This window comes from Scyliorhinus canicula, chromosome 2, assembly GCF_902713615.1.
Source record: "Scyliorhinus canicula chromosome 2, sScyCan1.1, whole genome shotgun sequence".
Taxonomy (NCBI): Eukaryota; Metazoa; Chordata; class Chondrichthyes; order Carcharhiniformes; family Scyliorhinidae; genus Scyliorhinus; species Scyliorhinus canicula.
The window spans coordinates 236712088-236732988 of NC_052147.1; the positions used below are offsets into that span (position 1 = coordinate 236712088).

Genomic DNA, 20901 nt, shown 5'->3' on the forward strand with positions numbered 1-20901 from the left:
TAATAGGTGTTTTGTATTGATCCCCTGGCAGCAGCTCACAAGTGCTAGATTGTGTAAATGCAGAAATTGGACAAGTGTGTCACAACGGCAAAGTAGTATTATTGAGGTATTTTAACTTTAACATAGATTGGGAGAGGCAGTCAAGCACCTGTCAAAAAGATAGTGAATATCTGAAGTGTCAGGAATAATTTCCTACAGCAATATGTCCTGGAGGCAAAAATGGGCCAAGCTGTATTGAATTTAGTAATGAGCCAGATTTAATTAGTGACCTAATTGTGTGTGAGCATTTATCAAATACTGATAAATGCTCACGGTAGCATGGTGGTTAGCATCAATGCTTCACAGCTCCAGGGTCCCAGGTTCGATTCCCGGCTGGGTCACTGTCTGTGTGGAGTCTGCACGTCCTCCCCGTGTGTGCGTGGGTTTCCTCCGGGTGCTCCGGTTTCCTCCCACAGTCCAAAGATGTGCGGGTTAGGTGGATTGGCCATGCTAAATTGCCCGTAGTGTAAGGTTAATGGGGGGATTGTTGGGATATGGGGATATGGATATACGGGTTACGTGGGTTTAAGTAGGGTGATCATTGTTCGGCACAACATCGAGGGCCGAAGGGCCTGTTCTGTGCTGTACTGTTCTATGTTCTATAACATGATCAAGTTCAATGTAATGTTTGAAAATGAAAAGCACATCTGCTACTAGGATTTTAGATTTAAGACGCCGAGTTTAATGAGATGTGGCAGTGAACTAGGAAAATCTGCTCATGGGTAAAACAATTGAACAGTGTTCAAAGATGTTCAAAGAAACATTTAAAGCAATACAGAACCAGTTTATACTTCTGAGAGGGAAAAGCTCCACTTCACAGAAAAAACAGCCATGGACAACTAACAAGATGAGGGACAGCATAAAACTAAAAGAAAGGGTTTACAAAAATGCAAAAAAAAAAAGCAAATGAAGGGAGAGTTTCGGAGATGGGATGCACTCCCGGTGTCGCTGGCAGGGAGGGTGCAGACTGTAAAGATGACAATCCTCCCTCGATTTTTGTTTATTTTTCAGTGCCTCCCGATCTTTACCCCACAGTCCTTCTTCAAAAGAGTTAACGGGCTGATCATGAGCTTTGTCTGGGCAGGAAAATCCCCACGGGTGAAGAAGGCAATGTTGGAGAGGAACCACAGCGAGGGAGGGCTGGCTTTGCCGAGTCTGATCAATTATTACTGGGCGGCCAACATCGCTATGATGAGGAAGTGGATGGTGGGTACGGGGTCTATTTGGGAGCGGGTGGAGGCGGCTTTGTGCAGGGGTTCCAGCTTGGAAGCCCTGGTCATGGCTCCTCTACCGCTGCCGCCGGCCAAGTACACCACCAGCCCGGTAGTGGTGGCGACCCTGCGGATATGGGGCCAGTGGAGGAGGCATGTGGGGGAGATGGGGGCGTCTGTCTGGGCGCCAATCTGCAACAACCATCGGTTTGCCCCCGGCAGTATGGATGGGGGGTTCCGAGTATGGCGGCGAGCGGGGGCGGGAAGGGTGGGTGATATGTTCCTGGAAGGGAGCTTCGCGAGTTTTTTTTTTTATATATGTTTTTATTCAGTTTTCATATTTTATATTGAACAAATTACAAATTGTTAGGAGAGAAAAAGAACAAAAAAAACAAACAAACACGCAAAAATTAACATACATATTTACAGGTAAGCATCTTCGTAGTAGTAACTGCGCCCGCCCCCCCCCCCCTCAACATGTTTATTTAGTTTGGTTTTGGGCCTTAGCTAGCCATCGAACCCCCGTACCGAACCTGTAGCCCCCCCCCCCTCCCGCTACCTTCCCCCGACTATTCTTCCTCTTGTACATTGGCCACAAATAGGTCCCGGAACAGTTGCATGAATGGCTCCCACGTTCTGTGGAAGCCGTCGTCCGCCCCTCGGATGGCAAATTTGATTTTCTCCATTTGGAGAGATTCCGAGAGGTCGGACAGCCAGTCCGCAGCTCTGGGCGGTGCTGCTGACCGCCAGCCAAACAGGATTCTACGGCGGGCGATCAGGGAGGCAAAGGCAAGGGCGTCCGCCCTCCTCCCCAGGAATAGATCTGGCTGTTCTGAAACCCCGAAGACCGCCACTATCGGGCATGGCTCCACCCTCACTCCCACCACTTTGGACATAACCTCGAAGAAGGCTGTCCAGTACTCCACGAGTCTGGGGCAAGACCAGAACATGTGGGCGTGGTTGGCCGGGCCTCTTTGGCACTGTTCACATCTGTCTTCCACCTCCGGGAAGAACCTACTCATACGGGTTCTTGTTAAGTGGGCTCTATGTACCACTTTTAGTTGCGTCAGGCTGAGCCTTGCGCACGTGGAGGTGGAGTTGACCCTATGCAGTGCTTCGCTCCAGAGTCCCCACCCTATCTCCATCCCCAGGTCGTCCTCCCATTTCCTTCTTGTTGCGTCCAGTACGGTGTCGTCCCTATCTACCAGTCGGTCATACATGTCACTACAGTTCCCTTTCTCTAGGATACTTGCGTCCAGTAGGTCTTCCAGTAGTGTCTGTCGTGGCGGTTGTGGGTACGTCCTTGTCTCCTTTCGTAGGAAGTTTTTGAGCTGCAGGTACCGTAGCTCGTTCCCCCCAGCTAGCTGAAATTTCTCTGTCAGTTCGTCCAGTGTTGCGATCCTGTCGTCCGTGTATAGGTCCCTGACTGTCAGTGTCCCCCCGTCCTGCCTCCACCTTTTGAAGGTGGCGTCAGTCAGTGCTGGTGTGAACCTATGGTTGTTGCAGATGGGAGCCCTGTTCGACATTTTGGTCAGGCCAAGTTGCTGCCGCAGTTGGTTCCAGGATTGGAGGGTGGCTGTCACCACTGGGCTGCTGGAGTGTTTTTTGGGTGGGGATGGGAGTGCTGCCGTGGCGAGGGCCCGGAGGGAGGTTCCCATGCAGGAGGCCTCCTCCGCACGCACCCACTCAGCCTCTGGCTCCTGGATCCATCCCCTTACTCGCTCGGCTGTTGCTGCCCAGTGGTAGAATTGTAGATTCGGGAGGGCTAGCCCTCCCCTGGTTTTTGTTTTTTGTAAGACCTTCTTTGGGATCCTAGCATTTTTACCCCCCCATACGAACGCCATGATGAGTTTGTCCAGCGCTTTGAAAAAGGCCTTGGGGATGTAGATCGGAATGGATCTAAACAGGAAGAGGAACCTGGGCAGTACGTTCATTTTGATCGTCTGAACTCTCCCCGCGAGGGAGAGCGGGAGTGTGTTCCATCTTTGCAGGTCCTTTTTAACTTCCTCCGTCAGGCTGGTGAGGTTCCATTTGTGGATCCCTTTCCAGTCATGGGCTATTTGGATCCCCAGGTAGCGGAATTTATGTCGGGCTTGATTGAACGGCAGCCCCTTTAGTGCTGCCCCCCCCCCCCCCCCCCCCCCCCCCCCTTGCGGGTGAACTGGGAAGATCTCACTTTTGCTCATGTTGAGTTTGTAGCCCGAGAAGGCTCCAAACTCTTTCAGGAGCGCGATGATTCCGTCCATGCTGCTTTGTGGGTCCGAGATATAGAGGAGCAGATCATCCGCATAGAGTGAGACTCTGTGCTCTCTACCTCCCCTTCGGATCCCCCTCCAATTTTTTGCTGCCCTGAGCGCGATTGCTAGCGGTTCAATTGCTAGTGCGAACAGCAGCGGGGACAGTGGGCATCCTTGTCTGGTGCCCCTGTGCAGCTGGAAGTATTGGGAGTTGGTATTGTTGGTCTGTACACTCGCCATGGGAGCGTTGTACAGGAGCTTTACCCAAGCGGTGAACCCTGTTCCAAGCCCGAACCGCTCCAGTACCTCTATGAGGTATTTCCACTCGACTCTGTCGAAGGCCTTTTCTGCGTCCAGGGAGACAATCACCTCTTGTGTTCTCTCCCCGGAGGGGGTCATTATCACGTTCAGCAGGCGCCTGATGTTCGCGGTAAGCTGTCTACCTTTGACAAAGCCCGTCTGGTCCTCTGTGACCACCTCAGGTACACAGTCTTCTAGCCTCTTGGCTAGGATTTTGGCCAGTATTTTGGCGTCTGCATTCAGCAGAGATATGGGTCTGTATGACCCACATTCCGTTGGGTCTTTGTCTTTCTTAGGTATCAGCGAGATTGAGGCCTGTGCTAACGTGGGTGGCAACGTGCCCCTAGCTAGCGAGTCTGTGAACATCTCCCGCAGGTGCGGGGCCAGCGCTGTCGCAAATTTTTTGTAGAAGTCCGCCGGGAATCCGTCCGGTCCCGGCGCCTTCCCCGCCTGCATGGAGCTAATGCTCTCCATGATCTCTCCCAGTGCTAGTGGTGCTTCCAGATCCCGTTTTCTGCCCTCTCCCACAACTGGTATGTCCAGTCCGTCAAGAAACCGGTTCATCCCAGCCTTCCCCGTTGGGGGCTCTGAGGTGTACAGCTCTTGGTAGAAGGCCTTGAAGGTTTTGTTAATCCTCTCTGGTTCTGTTTCCAACGTGCCTCTGGTATCTCTGATTTGCGCAATTTCTCTGCTGGCTGCCTGCTTTCTCAGCTGGTGGGCCAACAGGCGGCTGGCTTTGTCTCCGTGTTCGTATAGGGCCCCGCGTGCCTGGCGGAGTTGGTGTACTGCTTTCCTGGTGGAGAGCAGGAGCTTCGCGAGTTTGAGGAGCTTGGAAGAGAAATTTGGGTTGGTAAGGGGAAATTATTTTAGATACCTACAGTTGCGAGACTTTGTTCGAAGACAGGTCCCATCTTTCCCACGCCTCCCGCCAATGGGGATCCTCGACAGAATAGTCTCTAGGAGGGAAGAAGGGGAGGGCAGAGTCTCGGGTATATATAAGGTGCTCATGAGGGAGGAAGGGTCCCAGACAGAGGAACTGAAACTTAAATGGGAGGAGGAGCTATGCGGGGAAATGGAGGATGGGCTGTGGGCAGAGGCCCTGAGTAGGGTAAATTCGACCGCGACATGTGCTAGGCTCGGGCTGATCCAATTTAAGGTCGTTCACCGGGCCCATTTGACGGTGGCTCGGATGAGCAAATTTTTCGGGATAGAGGACAAATGTGCTAGGTGCGCGGGAGGACCAGCGAACCATGTTCACATGTTTTGGGCATGCCCTAAGCTGAGGGGGTACTGGGAGGGATTTGCGGGGGTCATGTCCCAGGTGCTAAAAACAAGGGTGGTGATGAGTCCAGGGGTGGCAATGTTTGGGGTTTCGGAAGACCCGGGCGTCCAGGGGGAGAAAGAGGCCGATGTTTTGGCCTTTGCTTCCCTGATAGCCCGGCGACGAATATTATTGGCGTGGAGGGACTCAAAGCCCCCGAAGACTGAGTGGTGGCTTGCGGACATGTCGAGTTTCCTGGGGATGGAAAAAATTAAGTTTGCCTTGAGGGGATCTGTGCAGGGGTTCACCCGGAGGTGGCAACCATTTATTGACTACTTTGCGGGAGAGTGGGGGGGAGGGGGGGGGGGGGGGTTAGAGTAGGAGGGAAAATATGGCGGGTAGTACCGGTGGGAGGGGAGCGGGCTTGTGCAATATGTTACGATGGAAGTATTGAAAGTACGTGGATGTTTGCATATTTTTGCCTTTTTTGCTTTCTTTCTGATGATGTCTGTAACTGTTTATAAAGCCAAAAACTACCTCAATAAAATTGTTTATTTAAAAAAAAGAGACTGTTAACTAACGTAGAAGCCCACAGAACTGAGGACAGATACAGATTGCTGACATAGCCGGGAAATTGGTTGAGTGGCAGCCAACAGTGGGGATAAGGGGAGTATTCAAATTGGCATGATGTAACCAGTGATGAGTCATGTCCTACAAGGATCTGTGTTGGGGCCTCAATTGTTCACACTATTCATTATTGACTTGGATAATGGTGTAAAGTCATGCACTCAAATTTGGGTGATATTGTAGACCATGTAGAACTAGGTGTGATGATGGTCTTCTTAAGCAGGTGGGGACCACGGAGTGGAGTAGGGACAGGTTAAAGATGCCCATATGTAACTGCAAGCCCTCAGCAATGTGGTTGACTCTTAACTGGCTTCTGAAATGACTTGGCAGATCACTTAGTTGTCAAAAAGGTGGCTCACTACCACCACCTTGAGCAAATGGGGATGGATAATAATGCTGAGCTTGCCAGCACCCATGCTTAAGAAATCCAGGATAAATTGTTGAGAAATTTAAATCTTAGGCAGGGATCATAGAAAATTGCTCTGTCTGAGGTACGCTTCCCATAATTTTCCCACCATCACAAAATTTTTCCAAAGGTGGACTCCCTGCAGCAGCAGTTGTCGGTCCATTCCTGACAAAGCTAATCAAGGTAGATAAAAGGGCAGTCTGCCCTTAATTGTGAGCAATAGTGCAGATTTGGGGAAGGTGCACAAAGGCGGTCTTGCAGCAAGTCGTTGAGAATCTTGGCGGTTGCTGTCTATGTTCTATCACAGAGCCACTAGGTTGAAGCAGGCCTAGCAGCAGCTAAAGCATTAGTGTGGAGGAGCTCCTCCTCCACACTGGCCTTGGTAGTTCAGGTCCTTGATTTTTAATAAACCTTCAAACTATTATACAGCATGTCCAATTTGAGGCACCCTCATGAATTCCTCTCTGCATCAATATTGCCCCTGCTCTGTGTGGTTGCCAATTGAGCTTCACTTTATGTCCTGTCCTGTCTTCCTTGATTGGATGGCAAATGCAGAAGTGGCCTCTTAATCTTCTGTCTTCCATGAGATCTTGATGCTAAATGTGACCGTATAATGAAAATGTCAAGGTCGACTGGAAGATGAATCAATGATGGGGTGCAAAGCTATTTTGAGACGTCACTAATGCAGACAATAAGCTTGAGGCACATGCTGCAGAAGTAAGAAGTGATTTTCTCTTGTGTAAAGATATAGGAAGGCTATGTGTATGGAACCCTCTACAGTTTTCAACCTCTGCTATGCTTTTGAGCCAGTTTGTTAATTTTGTATTCAGTTTATCCCATTACATATTAAATTCAGGCTGCAAAACCCTTTTAGTTCAGAACTTGCAATAGCCTGAGATTGCTTTCATCATCCCATTTGTTATGGGTTGTGGTTATACATATAACCCAGTAACACAAGCTTTTTCAACATAGTTTACGTCCATCTAATTGCTTTGGTTTTGCCTAATTGACTCAGAATTTATTTTATTTTATTCGTTCACGGGATGTGGGTTTCGCTGACTGATCCAGCATTTGTTGCTCATCCCTGAGGCTGTTTGAGTCAACCATATTGCTGTGGGTCTGGAGTCATGTGTAGGCCAGACCAGATAAGGATGATTTTCTTCCCTAAAGGACATTTGTGAACCAGATGGGTTTTTACAACAATCGACAATAATTTCATGGTCGTCATTGGACTTTTAGTCCAGATTTCTATTGAATTCTAATTCCACCATCTACCTTGGGATTCAAACCTATGTCCTCAGACATTACCCTGAGTCTCTGGATTACTAGCCTAGCGACAGTGTCACTGTCTTCCCAATTGATCTGTATTCATTGGGGTGGCACAGTGGCAGTGGTTAGCACTGCTGCTTCACAGCGCCAGGGACTCTGGTTCGATTCTGGCCTTCGATGGCGGTTTGTGTTGAGTTTGCACGTTCTCCAGGTATCTGCATGGGTTTCCACCTGGTGCTCCAGTTTCCTCCTCCAGTCTAAAGATATGCAGGTTAGGTGGGTTGGTCACACTAAATTGTCCTTTAGTGTCCAAAGATATGCTGAGGTTAGGTTGTGGGGTGGGGTATGGTGCCCTTTCGGAGGGTCGGTGCAGACTCGATAGGCCAAATGGCCACCTCCTGCACTGTAGGGATTCTATGAATCTATGATTTTGACTGTGTGGTTTAATTTTTTAAAAAATGTTGCCAACAGAAATGTTACTAAAACTACAACAACATGCTGGAAATACTCAGGTCTGCATATGAACATCTAAATGGGAGTAGGGTAGGCCATTCAATCTTTTGTCTCCTGCATTCAATAAGATGATGGGTAATGTGGTTATGTTTCAAATTCCACATTCCCATCTACCCTTATAACCTTTGATTCCCTTGCCCAACAAGAATACATTTACCTTCGCCTTAAAAATATTCAATAACCCCCACCTCTACCACCTTCTGAGTCAGAACGTTCCACAGTACCACATGCCTCAAATCTTTTTTTCCTCCTCTGTTCCAAAAGGATAACCCCAAATTTTAAAACGGTGCCCTCTCCTTCTGGATTCACCCACCAGAGGAAACATCCGTTCCACCTCGATCTTGTCGAGACCGTTCAGGATCTTGTGTATTTCAAGCAAATCACCCCTCACGCTTCAAAACTCAAATGGAAGCAAGCCCAGTCTATCCAACCTTTCCTTATAAGACATCTGGCTCGGTCCAGGTATCCATCTAGTAAAAAAATAAAAGAAAATTACTGTGGATGCTGGAATCTGGAACGAAAGAGAAAACGCTGGAAAATCTCAGCAGGTCTGGCAGCATCTGTAGGAAGAGAAAAGAGCTAACGTTTCGAGTCTAATGACTCTTTGTCAAAGCTTTGTCATCCATCTCGTAAGCCTCCAAGCCGCCTACAATGTATTAACAGCATTTTGGACCAAAACTGCACACAGTATTCAAGATGTGATCTCACAAATGTCCTCTGTAACTGATGTATAACATTCTTATTTTCAATGTTCAATTCCTCATAATAAAGAAGAGCATTCCATTAGCCACCTTAATTACTTGCTGTATCTGCTGGCTAACGCTAGGTCATAGAAGACAGACAGTAGCAATGGAAGGGTGCTTTTCTAATTGGAGGGCTGTGACTAGTGGTATTTATGCAGGGATCAGTGCTGGGACCTTTGCTGTTCGTAGTACAGTAGTCCCCCGTTATACCGCGCTCCGCAATACCGCGGTTCGTGATATACCGCGGGGGGGCTTATGGACCCCAACTGTCAGTTGTGTCAATTTCAGCGGCCGGCTCACTTTGATCCGGAGAGGGAAGCTGCTCTCTCACTGAAACAATCAGCCGGCCGCTGAAATTGACACTGCTGGCTGCGCTCTCCCTCCAATCAGTACCCCAGCATCCACGGCCTGTACCCCAGCAGCCACAGTACCCCAGCAGCCACGGCCTGTACCTCAGCAGCCACGGCCTGTACCTCAGCAGCCACGGCCTGTACCTCAGCAGCCACGGCCTGCACCCCAGCAGCCACAGCCTGAACCCCAGCAGTCACAGTACCCCAGCAGCCACGGCCTGTACCTCAGCAGCCACGGCCTGCACCCCAGCAGCCACAGCCTGAACCCCAGCAGCCACAGTACCCCAGCAGCCACGGCCTGTACCCCAGGAGCCACGGCCTGTACCCCAGGAGCCACGGCCTGTACCCCAGGAGCCACAGCCTGTACCCCAGCAGCCACAGCCTGAACCCCAGCTACAGAGGGGAGGGGCGATGTGAGACCATGCTGGTCTTGCAGAGGCCCGTATGACCTCCTGTGTTCTCTGCTCACTCCCTCCAAACAGCCGGCAGTGTCAATTTCAGCGGCCGACTCACTTTGATCCGGAGAGGGAAGCTGCTCTCTCACTGAAACAATCAGCCGGCCGCTGAAATTGACACTGCCGGCTGCTCTCTCCCTCCAATCAGAAACATTAAAACTTAAAAGTTGGATTGGAGGGAGAGAGCAGCCGGCAGTGTCAATTTCAGCGGCCGGCTGATTGTTTCAGTGAGAGAGCAGCTTCCCTCTCCGGATCAAAGTGAGTCGGCCGCTGAAATTGACACTGTTTTAATTAGATCCACGATAGGGGTTTTAAATTTATTTTAAAATCTATGCTAGCGCTTCCCATTGTGAGTCTACGGGGGTCTGACCTCTCCCCCCGCCCCCCGTAGACACTCAATGGGAAGCGCTCGCATAGATTTTTAAATAAATTTAAAACCCCCATCGTGGATATCCGCGGCTCGGTTGCAACGCGGGTGGCTGTCTTGGACCCCAACACCCGCGTTATAAAGGGGGACGACTGTATATATAAATGATTTGGAGGAAAATGTAACTGATCTGATTAGTAAGTTTGCAGACGACACAAAGGTACGTGGAATTACGGATAGCGATGAGGACTGTCAGAGGATACAGCAGGATTTGGATCGTTTAGAGACTTGGGCGGAGAGATGGCAGATGGAGTTTATTCCGGACAAATGTGAGGTAATGCATTTTGGAAGGTCTAATGCAGGTAGGGAATATACAGTGAATGGTAGAACCCTCGAGTATTGACAGTCAGAGAGATCTAGGGGTACAGGTCCACAGGTCACAAAGGGGCAACACAGGTGGAGAAGGTAGTCAAGAAGGCATATAGCATGCTTGCCTTCATTGGCTGGGCATTGAGTGTAAAAATTGTTAAGTCATGTTGCAGCTGTATAGAACCTTAGTTAGGCCACACTTGGAGTATAGTGTTCAATTCTGGTCGCCACACTACCAGAAGGATGTGGAGGCTTTAGAGAGGGTGCAGAAAAGATTTACCAGGCTGTTGCCTGGTATGGACGGCGTTAACTATGAGGAAGCGTCGGATAAACTCTGTTTGTTCTCACTGGAACGGCGGAGGTTGAGGGGCGACCTGATAGAGGTCTACAAAATTATGAGGGGCATAGACAGAGTGGATAGTCAGAGGCTTTTCCCCAGGGTAGAGGGGTCAATTACTAGGGGGCATAGGTTTAAGGGGCAAGGTTTAGAGGAGATGTACAAGGTAAGTTTTTTTTTTTACACAGAGGGTAGTGGGTGCCTGGAACTCGCTGCCGGAGGAGGTGGTGGAAGCAGGGACGATAGTGACATTTAAGGGGCATCTTGACAAGTACATGAATAGGATGGGGATAGAGGGATACAGACCCAGGAAGTGCAGAAGGCTTTAGTTTAGTCAGGCAGCATGGTCGGCATGGGCTTGGAGGGCCGAAGGGCCTGTTCCTGTGCTGTACTTTTCTTTGTTCTTTGTTAATACTGCCCCACACTTTCCTCAAACCTATAGACAATTGCAGAGGCTGGCACTCCAACACTCCTGCCGTCTGGGTCCCCTTACCTGCCTCAGCTGCAGTCAAACACCCTTGACCATCATCCAACAAGACCCTATCTGAAGGAATGTGACTGTCTCTTGGTACAAAGCACCCTCTTTCCTCCTTCTACCCCCCCCCCCCCCCCCAAATCTGTTGTAGTGTCCACAGCTCATCCTCCAGCATAGAGACTCTCTGCCGAAGCTCCTCAAGCCGCAGACACGTCAGATATGTTTGCCGTGAATCACAATGCTATCCAGGAACTCCCACTAATGCAACCATTACACGCTGCCTGCCCTGTGTTTTAATTAACTAAATTATTTTATTCAATCATTTTCTCGTTTATTTTATTAACCATACCACAAATTCCCATACTTGCGGAGCAGGCCTGAGGGGCCAGATGGCCTACTCCTGCTCCTAGTTCTTATGTTCTTATGCACTTTAAATCTGAGGATGCCTGCCAAACAGCTAGCTTCCCCTGGAGTAGCACAAGAACTGATGCCTACAGGATGAAAAAGTTAACAAAAGTAAAGGAGTACCTCCCTCCCTTCCTTACCGAACTTCCTCAATTCACCAAACTCCCAGCACTCTTTTGTGGTCGCACTGAAATGTCTTAAATTTGTGTTCCAAAACACATGGACTAGCTGTGTTCAAGTACAGAGACACCAGTTCAAGCTGGTTTGCTTAATGAATTGACTCCAGTTGCTCACAGTGGATAGCTTCTATCTCCCTGCTTAGGACCCTGAATGTGACTTGTATTACAAATTATATTAGTTTTTTTAAGATTCCCTCAACTCACCCAGCTCCCAGCATTTCATTTGAGGTCCCACTCCACTTTGGTGAGAACCAAGAAACTAACCTTTCAGTTATATTAACTGTTTAACAATTTATTGTCTGGCGAACTCTTGGGAAAATCTGAGGTTTAACATTGCAGGTGTCTGAATTTTAACAGTCTAAATACTTAACAGTTTAGAAACTTGTATGGCATATGAATTGTTGAAAATATTTTGTAAATCGTATTTTAACAAACAATAGGAGGTCAAATTGAACTCAGCTGGGGAAGTACAACTCTATTCACAGAATTTGAGCATGTCAGAAAGGTTGTTGAGAATGTAGGATCTGAGTGAAGTTGGTGGCATCTTTCAGTCAGCTAAAACTTTGAGATTCAAATGTATTGGTCCTATTTTTGTGTGCTATTGAAATAAATTTGACATGTTCATTACAGCACTTTTGCCTCCCCTCTAGCTTAATGAAAATGTTGGGGAACTTAGCGAATTGGCAGAATCTCCTGCTTTTTCGTGCTGCAGTCTAGAATAGCACAGTGTGGTTGCATTCTAACTTGTCAGAATGACTACATGGTTAACTCTGAGGAAAGTGATGTGATCCCTTAACTGCACCTAAACTTGACTAAATTGCATTGTTGCATAGATTGAAAATGGCTAAAAATAATTTGTCAAAATTCAAGCGTTTTTTACAAAATCTTTAGAACGATTGTACAATTTATTTTATACTGTAATTTATCTCCACACATTTAGTAGGGACTTTCTTTCCTTGTCACTGCTCTTTTTATTTGGATTTCAATACTAATTTTATAGCTATCAAATCTTTTAATTGCTTACAATTCTTCCTGCTTTATGTTAAAACTCTTGTTCTTTTCTCACTTATTTTGTTGTTTTCTTGCGTTCTTCATTTTCACTAGCTTTCCTGATTCCCTCATGTGAGTATTTAGTCTTAATTTTAATTTCAACGTTATCTTTTGCACAATTTTAAAAAGCTAGTATGTGTTTTTAAAACTTTGCACTTTGTTATTGATACTTGAATTTGGTATTATTGGTTTCTTAATTATTGATAAATCTGCAACAGTTGACATTTAATTAGCACCTTTAACTTGGGAAAATGTCCAGAGGTGCATCACAGGAGTGTAATCTGACAAATGTTGACATGAATTGAAGGAGATCTTGAAAGGAATAACTAAACCTTGGTCAGACTTGGGTTTTAAAAGGCTAATTTAAAAGGAGGATAAGCAGGAGGGAAGTTTCTTGATTTAGGTTTTGGATGGTAGAAGCTGTGGCTGCCAGTCGTAGAGTGGAGGATGTGCAAGTTAGAAGAATAACTCTTGGAGTGTAGGGCCATGGGCACTTGAATATGAAAATTTAAAGGGCATGGGCACTTTAATATGAGAATTTAAAAATTGAGGCACTAATGGGCTAGAAACCAACATAGGTCAGCAAGCGTAGGAATAGTGGGAGAGTGGGAGAGGGGCTGGTTTAGCTCACTCAGCTAAATCGCTGGCTTTTAAAGCAGACCAAGCAGGCCAGCAGCACGGTTCGATTCCCGTACCAGCCTCCCCGGACAGGCGCCGGAATGTGGCGACTAGGGGCTTTTCACAGTAACTTCATTGAAGCCTACTCGTGACAATAAGCGATTTTCATTTCATTTTCATTTCATATTAGCAGGAGTGTTTATATGAGGTGAATGATGGGAGACTGGCCAGGAGAATGTTTGAATAATCAAGCCAGGTGGTAACAAGAAAGTGGATGAAGATACTAGCAGCACATGTGCTGAGACATAAATAGAGATGGAAGTAGGGGGCTGGTTTAGCACACAGCTAAATCACTGGCTTTGAAAACAGACCAAGGCAGGCCAGCAGCACGGTTCAATTCCCGTACCAGCCTCCCCAAACAGGTGCCGGAATATGGCGACTAGGGGCTTTTCACAGTAACTTCATTTGAAGCCTACTTGTGACAATAAGCGATTTTCGACGGGCTGGTTTAGCTCACTCAGCTAAATTGCTGGCTTTTAAAGCAGGCCAGCAGCACGGTTCGATTCCCGCATCAGCCTCCCCGGACAAGCGCCGGGATGTGGTGACTAGGGGCTTTTCACAGTAACTTCATTGAAGCCTACTTATGACAATAAGCGATTTTCATTTCATTTTCATTTATGCTCAACGGGATATGGGCTCAATTTGGAGTCATCTTATTCCATGTTGTGCAGGATGAGACAGCTTGTTCAGCTTGAGACAGAGAGCAGAATGGAGCTGGTAACAAGTGGAAAAACAAAGTGTGGTCAAGGCTGAAGATATCGGTTTTGTTATTCCCAATGTTTATTTAGTTGGATGAAATTGTGGCTCATCTAGGAATGGATGTTGGCAAGCAGGTTTGATGACGCATAGGCAGTGGAAGGGTTGAATTTCTGAGTTGGAGCTGGGTGCTGTCCATATAGATATGGAAGCTGAGCCAAGTGTTTAGAGGTCTTCTTTGAATTGCAGCAAATCAATGAGAAATATGACAGGGATAGATTTTGAACTTGACATAATGGGACCTGAAGAAAATCTATTGCAGGAGATTCCTGGCTGCCTTTAGATGGGTGAGTGGAACCAGGAAGCGCAGTCCTATTCTGCTGGCAAGAAGGCTTTGGAGGAGAATGGCAGGGCATATTAAAGGCTGTGGAGAGGTTGAGAAGGGACAGTACAGCACAGTCAAAACCACAAGAATGGTTTGTGACTTTTAATCAGGACTTTGCTGGGGATGAAAACTGTTTGTCCAGTTTAGAAACCGATTCAAATAATCAAACTGCATCCAGACCACCATTTACATAGCAATCTTAAATTCCAAAATAAATATTGCGAAAAAATATAATGTTTTTACAACAGTGTTGCAGTACTTCAGTAGATTTGGCAATGTCATCTGGGGATGGAGTGAATGTATTTATTTAGTTAAGAAATTCAAATAGATTTCCAACTCTGACACCAGTTATAAGTTTTGAATTGGAAATAATTTGTGCATTTATTAAAATGTGCTAGTCTCAAACTAGCACTGTGTGGTGCATACCAACTGACCTGGGTTACATTTGGGAGTTGAATGCTGCACTGTGCTGCCAATGAACTATGCGAAGATATTTGCTGTATGCATGTTTAAACACGTGCAGAGCTTAGCTTGCTAGCTCGTTAAATTATGGTGTTTGCAACATTACATGCATTGAAAATTTTAATTCGCTTGAGAGTTTATTAACCTTAACTGCAGTGGATCAAGGCATACTATTAGCTGTTATAAGCTATTCTCTTGAGTCAATAGTTGTTTTGGTTCTGTTGCATACCTTTTCCATCAATATGTATCCAAGATTGCTTTACGGTGGCACAGTGGTTAGCACTGCTGCCTCACAGCACCAGGAGCCTGGGTTCAATTCTAGCATTGGATGTGTCATTTGCACTTTTTTCCCGTGTCTGCGTGGGTTTCCTCCCATAGCCCAAAGGTGTGCAGATTATGTGGATTGGCTATGGTAAATTGCCCCTTATGTCCAAAAAGGGTTAGGTGGGGTAACTGGCTTACGGAGATAGGGTGGAGGTGTGGGCTTGGGTAGGGTGGTCTTACCAAGGGCTGGTGCAGATTTGATGGGCCGAATGGCCTCCTGCTGCACTGTAAATTCTATGATTCAATGAACAATGGTATGAGTCGTGGTTAATTGTCTACAAGTATTACAAGTCTATCCTGCTTATTACAGCTTGAAATTAATCAGGCTTATTGTTTTTAAGTGATGGAATAGCTAGGCACTGTGTATGGTGGCATTTGAAAAATTAATATGATCCACTTTGGTTCCAAAGCTGGTATCTTCTCTAAATTATTAAATCCAATTAATAAAGATACTTTTGATTATTTAAAGAATGTTGATTCTTTTCTCCCTCTTTCTCCAGTAAGTACGGTTTCAGCAAACAGTCAAAAACTGAAAAGGTGAGAATTAAACTTAAATAATCGCATTTAAACAAAAAATTGAATTTTGTCTCCGTTTGAGATTTTTCCTTTTTGTTTGTTGCTCAGCATGAACAGTTGATTTGAGCTTGCATTGGTAAAAATGCTGAGTTTAGTTCAATAAATCATAGATTGTGTGCGTGGGTTTCCTCCGGGTGCTCCGGTTTCCTCCCACAGTCCAAAGACATGCAGGTTAAGTGGATTGGCCACAATAAATTTCCCTTTGTATCCAAAAAGGTTAGATGGGGTTATTGGGTTACGGGAATAGGGTGGAAGTGAGGGCTTAAATGGGTCAGGGCAGACTCGATGGGCCGAATGGCGGCCTCCTGCACTGTATGTTCTATTCCTACAGTAAGACATGTTAGTTTTGTGATAATTCCTTGATGTCTTTTGAAGTGTGTTCACTTTCTTTTGTAAGTTGGCATCTATTTGTATCCTTAATTGCTGTCTTGTCTTATTTCGGGCTGCAAAACAAACTTCCTGCATATAAAGATGTTATCACTTTCCGTGTGGTGTTTGCACATTCTCCCCGTGTCTGCGTGGGTTTCGCCCCCACAACCCAAAAGATGTGCAGGGTAGGTGGATTGGCCACGCTAAATTGCCCCTTAATTGGAAAAAATTATATATTTTTAAAAAGGATGTTTTCACAGTCTTTTACTGTTGTGACCAGATTCAAATCCTTTCCAATGCTATTGTTGCTTTGAGGTGTTGCATCACCGTTGCACAATAATTTTCGATTATGTTTTACAGAGTGAAGACAAAAAAGGGGCCCTGGGAACAGGACTGACAACTGTAGCGACTGACATATCTGAGGAAGATGATCTGCAGGCTGTTGAAGAGGTACGTTATTTGCACACAATCTTGGCAATGCAAAATGTCTTGAAGTATTTGACTTTGCATCTTTCATTCATGGCTTGTATAATTCTTCAGTTGATTACCAAATTAAAAGCAGAGAGCCACAAATGAAATTTAAATCCCATGTTTTTAATTTGCATGTAGTTCACATTGTGGGTACTAGATTTTGCTTTAGGGGGAAAAAAAACCTTTTCAAACCTCTGGAACCATGAAATTCAAATAGGATAAACCAGAATTTAAGCATATTGGACAGAGTAGTCTAGACTTTGACAGCTGGATTGTCTGTGCCCGTGACTTAGAAATTAGAGCGTTAGCCTAATGTTGATGCCTTTTAGCTGATGAAACCTGATTTTCATGGCAGCAAATAAATGAACAATTTATAGTGGATAGATTGCACTAGAATGTAAATGTTATGAAGACTATTAATTAAATTAAGATGTTACATTTTTTATTCACCAAAATGATGGCTAACTTCACAGCACCCTAATGTTATTCTCAATACAAAAGAAAAGGAAAATCTAGAATACTACTTATTAAAGTTGAAAAATTCATGTCAGTGGAAGAAAAATGTCTTAAGTTTGACTTTTAAAACATTGTCATATCCTGAAAACGCTTAATTATTTCCACTTAAGTGATTCCATTTGAGGGGATCCATCCAAACAGCAGGAAGTGAAATTCACTCCAGGCTGACAACAGCTCTGAGGCGGCCTAGACCCAGGAAAATAATTCATTACCCTAGATGTTCTCATTCCCTAGCTTTTTAAGAAAATGTTTGCACAATTTCTCATTCATTAGAGACACGAGATCACTAGCAAGACTGATATTGCTTAACCCAAATTAATCAACTTTGATGTACAGAGTGGTTTCCAGGCCACTTCAGGAATCGAGCACATTGGTGTGAGAGTGAAGTCACTATGTAAAGATGCTGGCTGAACTATTTGAGAATTGTGTACTTAGCAATAGTCAACAAATTGAATCATGCACAAATAGCTTAAATTTTATTGTTTAGGATAATATCAAATAGAAACAATTTCCAAATTAATTTGCTTTTAAAATTTTTGTACCAATAGATCTGAGTAGTTGAGGCTCAATTTATTAACAGTTAATTGAAGATTAAAAATTATGATTACCATTTAATTGCAGCTTCGCATTAAAACACTGATGACTGGAATGGCTGTGATGGCAACTGAGGAGGTAATTGATTTTACATGCTGAAAGGCCGTATACAAATGGATACATATAATGCATAATGTGAGATTACGTTCAATTCTTTTTAATTGATTCTAGACTATACACTTATCTGTACGGTTGTTTCATCTCATTTTTGCTCATAAGCTGTATTGTATTTCTAACGATTTGAGTGTAACATGCAAACCAGAGTTTTGGAAACTAGATAGAATTTCTATACTCTATTTAGAATTAACAAGATTTAGAATTGTCTATTTTCTTCCTTGATGGGGTGGATGCTGAAAGGATGTTCCCTTTGTGAGGGAGGTTAGAATTAGTGGGGGGGGGGGGGCTGTTTAAGAATTAGTGGTCTCCCATTTAAGACTGCAATGAGAATTTTTTCCGAGGGACATGAGCCTTTGGAACTCTGTTCCCCAGAGAATGATGGAGACAAGGTCATTAAATATTTTTACGGCCGAGGTCAATAGGTTCTTGATTAACAAAGGGAGTCAAAGGTTATCAGGGTTAGGTGGAATGTGGAGTTGAGGCGACAATCTGAGCAGCCATGATCTTGATGATGATGCAGAGCAGACTTGAGGAGCCAAATTGCCTACTCATTTGTACGTTCGTATTGTTGAGTTTTTGCAGAATCTGACTTAGTGCAGAAATGTGGACGTGTTTATTGATCTTAAAGCAGAGCAATTCTGAATTTCAAATAAAGCATTGTAAGTAATGCATTAGTGTTTGAAGTATTGGAGTTAAGTGTGGACCAATTTGAAAATGCTGTGTTAATGCTTCACCTTCATTGCGCTCTTTATTCCACAGCCTGTGTTCCATTGCCCTTGTTCACGGAGAGCCAGGATAGCATTGCCACTAATGAATATCAGGAATCACCTACCCTGCATGACTGGCACTCACTTGTCCTCTGTCAGGATGTTCTTTGTTAAACTCATACATTTGTTTTAAGATCTGTTATAAAATGTGTATCCTTTTGCTCATCCTGACAGCATAAGATTGTATTGGTCATAAAAGCACACTTCATGCTTAAATGTAGCCCAGTGGCATCAAATAGTTGTACTTGCTATCACAGAAAGCACCTGTTGATGTTGCATTGTCAAATACTTGATTTTATCATTCTAACCTTTGAACCATTGCTGTCCATGGTTTGCTTCATATTTTTGACTTTCAGGGAAAACTGACTGCTAGTACAGTGGGTCACATTGTAGGATTACAGTCAGAAGAAATTAAGCAGTTTGCATCAGAATATGCCGAAAAGGTAATGTACCTTGTATCTTATGGGGGTTCCAATGTATTTCTCAAAGTTACTGTCCTTGTATAGTCAATTTGTGCTCAGCGGTGTGCTGAAAGAACAAACTAAAATAAATGTAGAGTTCTTTGTTGATGGAAGTATTGTTGGGTCAGGATACTGGCAAAATACTGCATGTTACTGTCTTGAGATATTTATGCCCGTGCGTACAAACACACGGGGCGGCCATGGAGGTATTTGAAAAATGGGTAGGAATTTAAAAAACGAAGTATTGCTTAACTGGGAACCAATGTTAGTGCGTACATGGAAGAAGGGTGAATACGTAATTGGTGCTGGTTCCTCTAACATGCAGGAGAGCTTTGAATGAGACAAAGTGAGTGCTGAGTTTACAGAGGGTAGCATGTGGGATGCTGGATGGGAGTGGGTTGAAATGGTCAAGTCTAAAGGCAACACGAACACAGGTAAGTGTTGTGGCAGCCAATGAACTGAAGTGGGCGGAGTCAATCCATAGTATGGAGGTGGAAATTGGCAGTCTTCGTGATGGCATAAAATAATGGTTGGAAGCTCATCTTGGGATCAAGTATGACACAAAGTTGCAAACAGTCGAGCTGAGCCTCAGATAGTTGCCAGCGTGAGAGATGGAGTTGGAGGCTAGGTAAAGGAATTTGTGGTGGGCTGAAGACAATTGGTTCAGTATTCCCACTATTTAATTGGAGGAAATATCTGCACATGCACTATTGAATGTCAGAAAATAAATCTGTTAATTTAGAGACCTCTGGAGTGGTCGAGATGGGCAGTTATGTGGTAGAGCTGGATGTTGATCACGGATATCTGGAAACTGTATTTGGATGGTGTTGCCATAGGGCAGCATGTACCTGAGAAATAGGAGGGGGCCAAGGGTACATCCTTGGGGGACACCAGTGGTATTGGTATGGAAGCAGAAAGAAAAGCCTCTCAGGAGATTATTGTGCCTACTTTTCATCTGGCACCTCACCACCTGATTCTGGGTATAGGATTCACAAGTATGCACACACTACCAGAGCTTCCTTTATTTAAAGAGCTACATCGGATTGTATGCCAAGAAACTTGTATGTCAAAAGGCAAACTAGGTGTATAAGCAGATTCATTACATTATATAAAACCTTGTTAACTGGGTAGTTTTTCTTTCAATCACATTCAGTTGATGATGATTTCAACACATTTCTGCAGCTCCTTTGTGACTCGGCAGCAAGCAGTTATTAGTAGCAAGTATTGAAGTTAAGTGTCAACTTTTATAATTGCAGCAATCTGAGTTTTCAGCCGAGGAGCGCCCTGAACGACTTGGAGCAGCTCAGCAACATCGAAGACAGGTTGCATCTCTGAACAAGCAAATCTTACAAAAGTCAAAGCAGTTGGAAGAGGTAGGTTTCTGGAATTAAATTTATGAAATTTCCTGTATTGTTAAAGTATTTCTTATGTTTATAATACAAAACTTTGCTGTCTAGTGAGCAAAACTGAAACAAGAACTTATGAAGCTGCTTTGTGTCATAAGTGTTTTAGAATTTGGATTCCTTTGAATTGAAGTGTACAAAATTTGACCAGAGAATCGTGTTGGTTTTCCATTTTGAAAGTGTATATCTTTCCATAAGATTTCTAGCATTTGTGGTTTTTTAAATAATAATAATCGCTTCTTGCCACAAGTAGGCGTCAATGAAGTTACTGTGAAAAGCCCCTAGTCGCCACATTCCGGTGCCTGTTCGGGGAGGTCGGAACAGGAATTGAACCCATGCTGCTGGCCTTGTTCTGCATTACAAGCTAGCTGTTTAGCCCACTGTGCTGAACCATCCCCTAATGAAACATTTTGTTTCAGTTCTGCAGTAAGATCAAAAGTATCCATGTTTTAAGATCCACTATGATCATTACTGTAGATTTTACTACAT

At 44.9% G+C, this 20901-nt stretch overlaps 1 protein-coding gene across 2 annotated transcripts in view; it reads left to right on the forward strand.

The window, feature by feature from the left end:
- The window catches only part of ccdc93 (coiled-coil domain containing 93), a 76896-nt gene that overhangs the window by 22370 nt on the left and 33625 nt on the right, over window positions 1–20901 (forward strand). The window contains exons 4-9 of one of the 2 annotated variants that reach the window (XM_038789838.1): window positions 12648–12665; window positions 15639–15675; window positions 16444–16533; window positions 17692–17742; window positions 18905–18991; window positions 20266–20382. In XM_038789838.1, coding sequence (XP_038645766.1) covers window positions 12648–12665; window positions 15639–15675; window positions 16444–16533; window positions 17692–17742; window positions 18905–18991; window positions 20266–20382 — 400 coding nt within the window. The remainder of the gene's footprint in view (window positions 1–12647; window positions 12666–15638; window positions 15676–16443; window positions 16534–17691; window positions 17743–18904; window positions 18992–20265; window positions 20383–20901) is intronic. The other variant, XM_038789839.1, reaches the window with a different exon arrangement.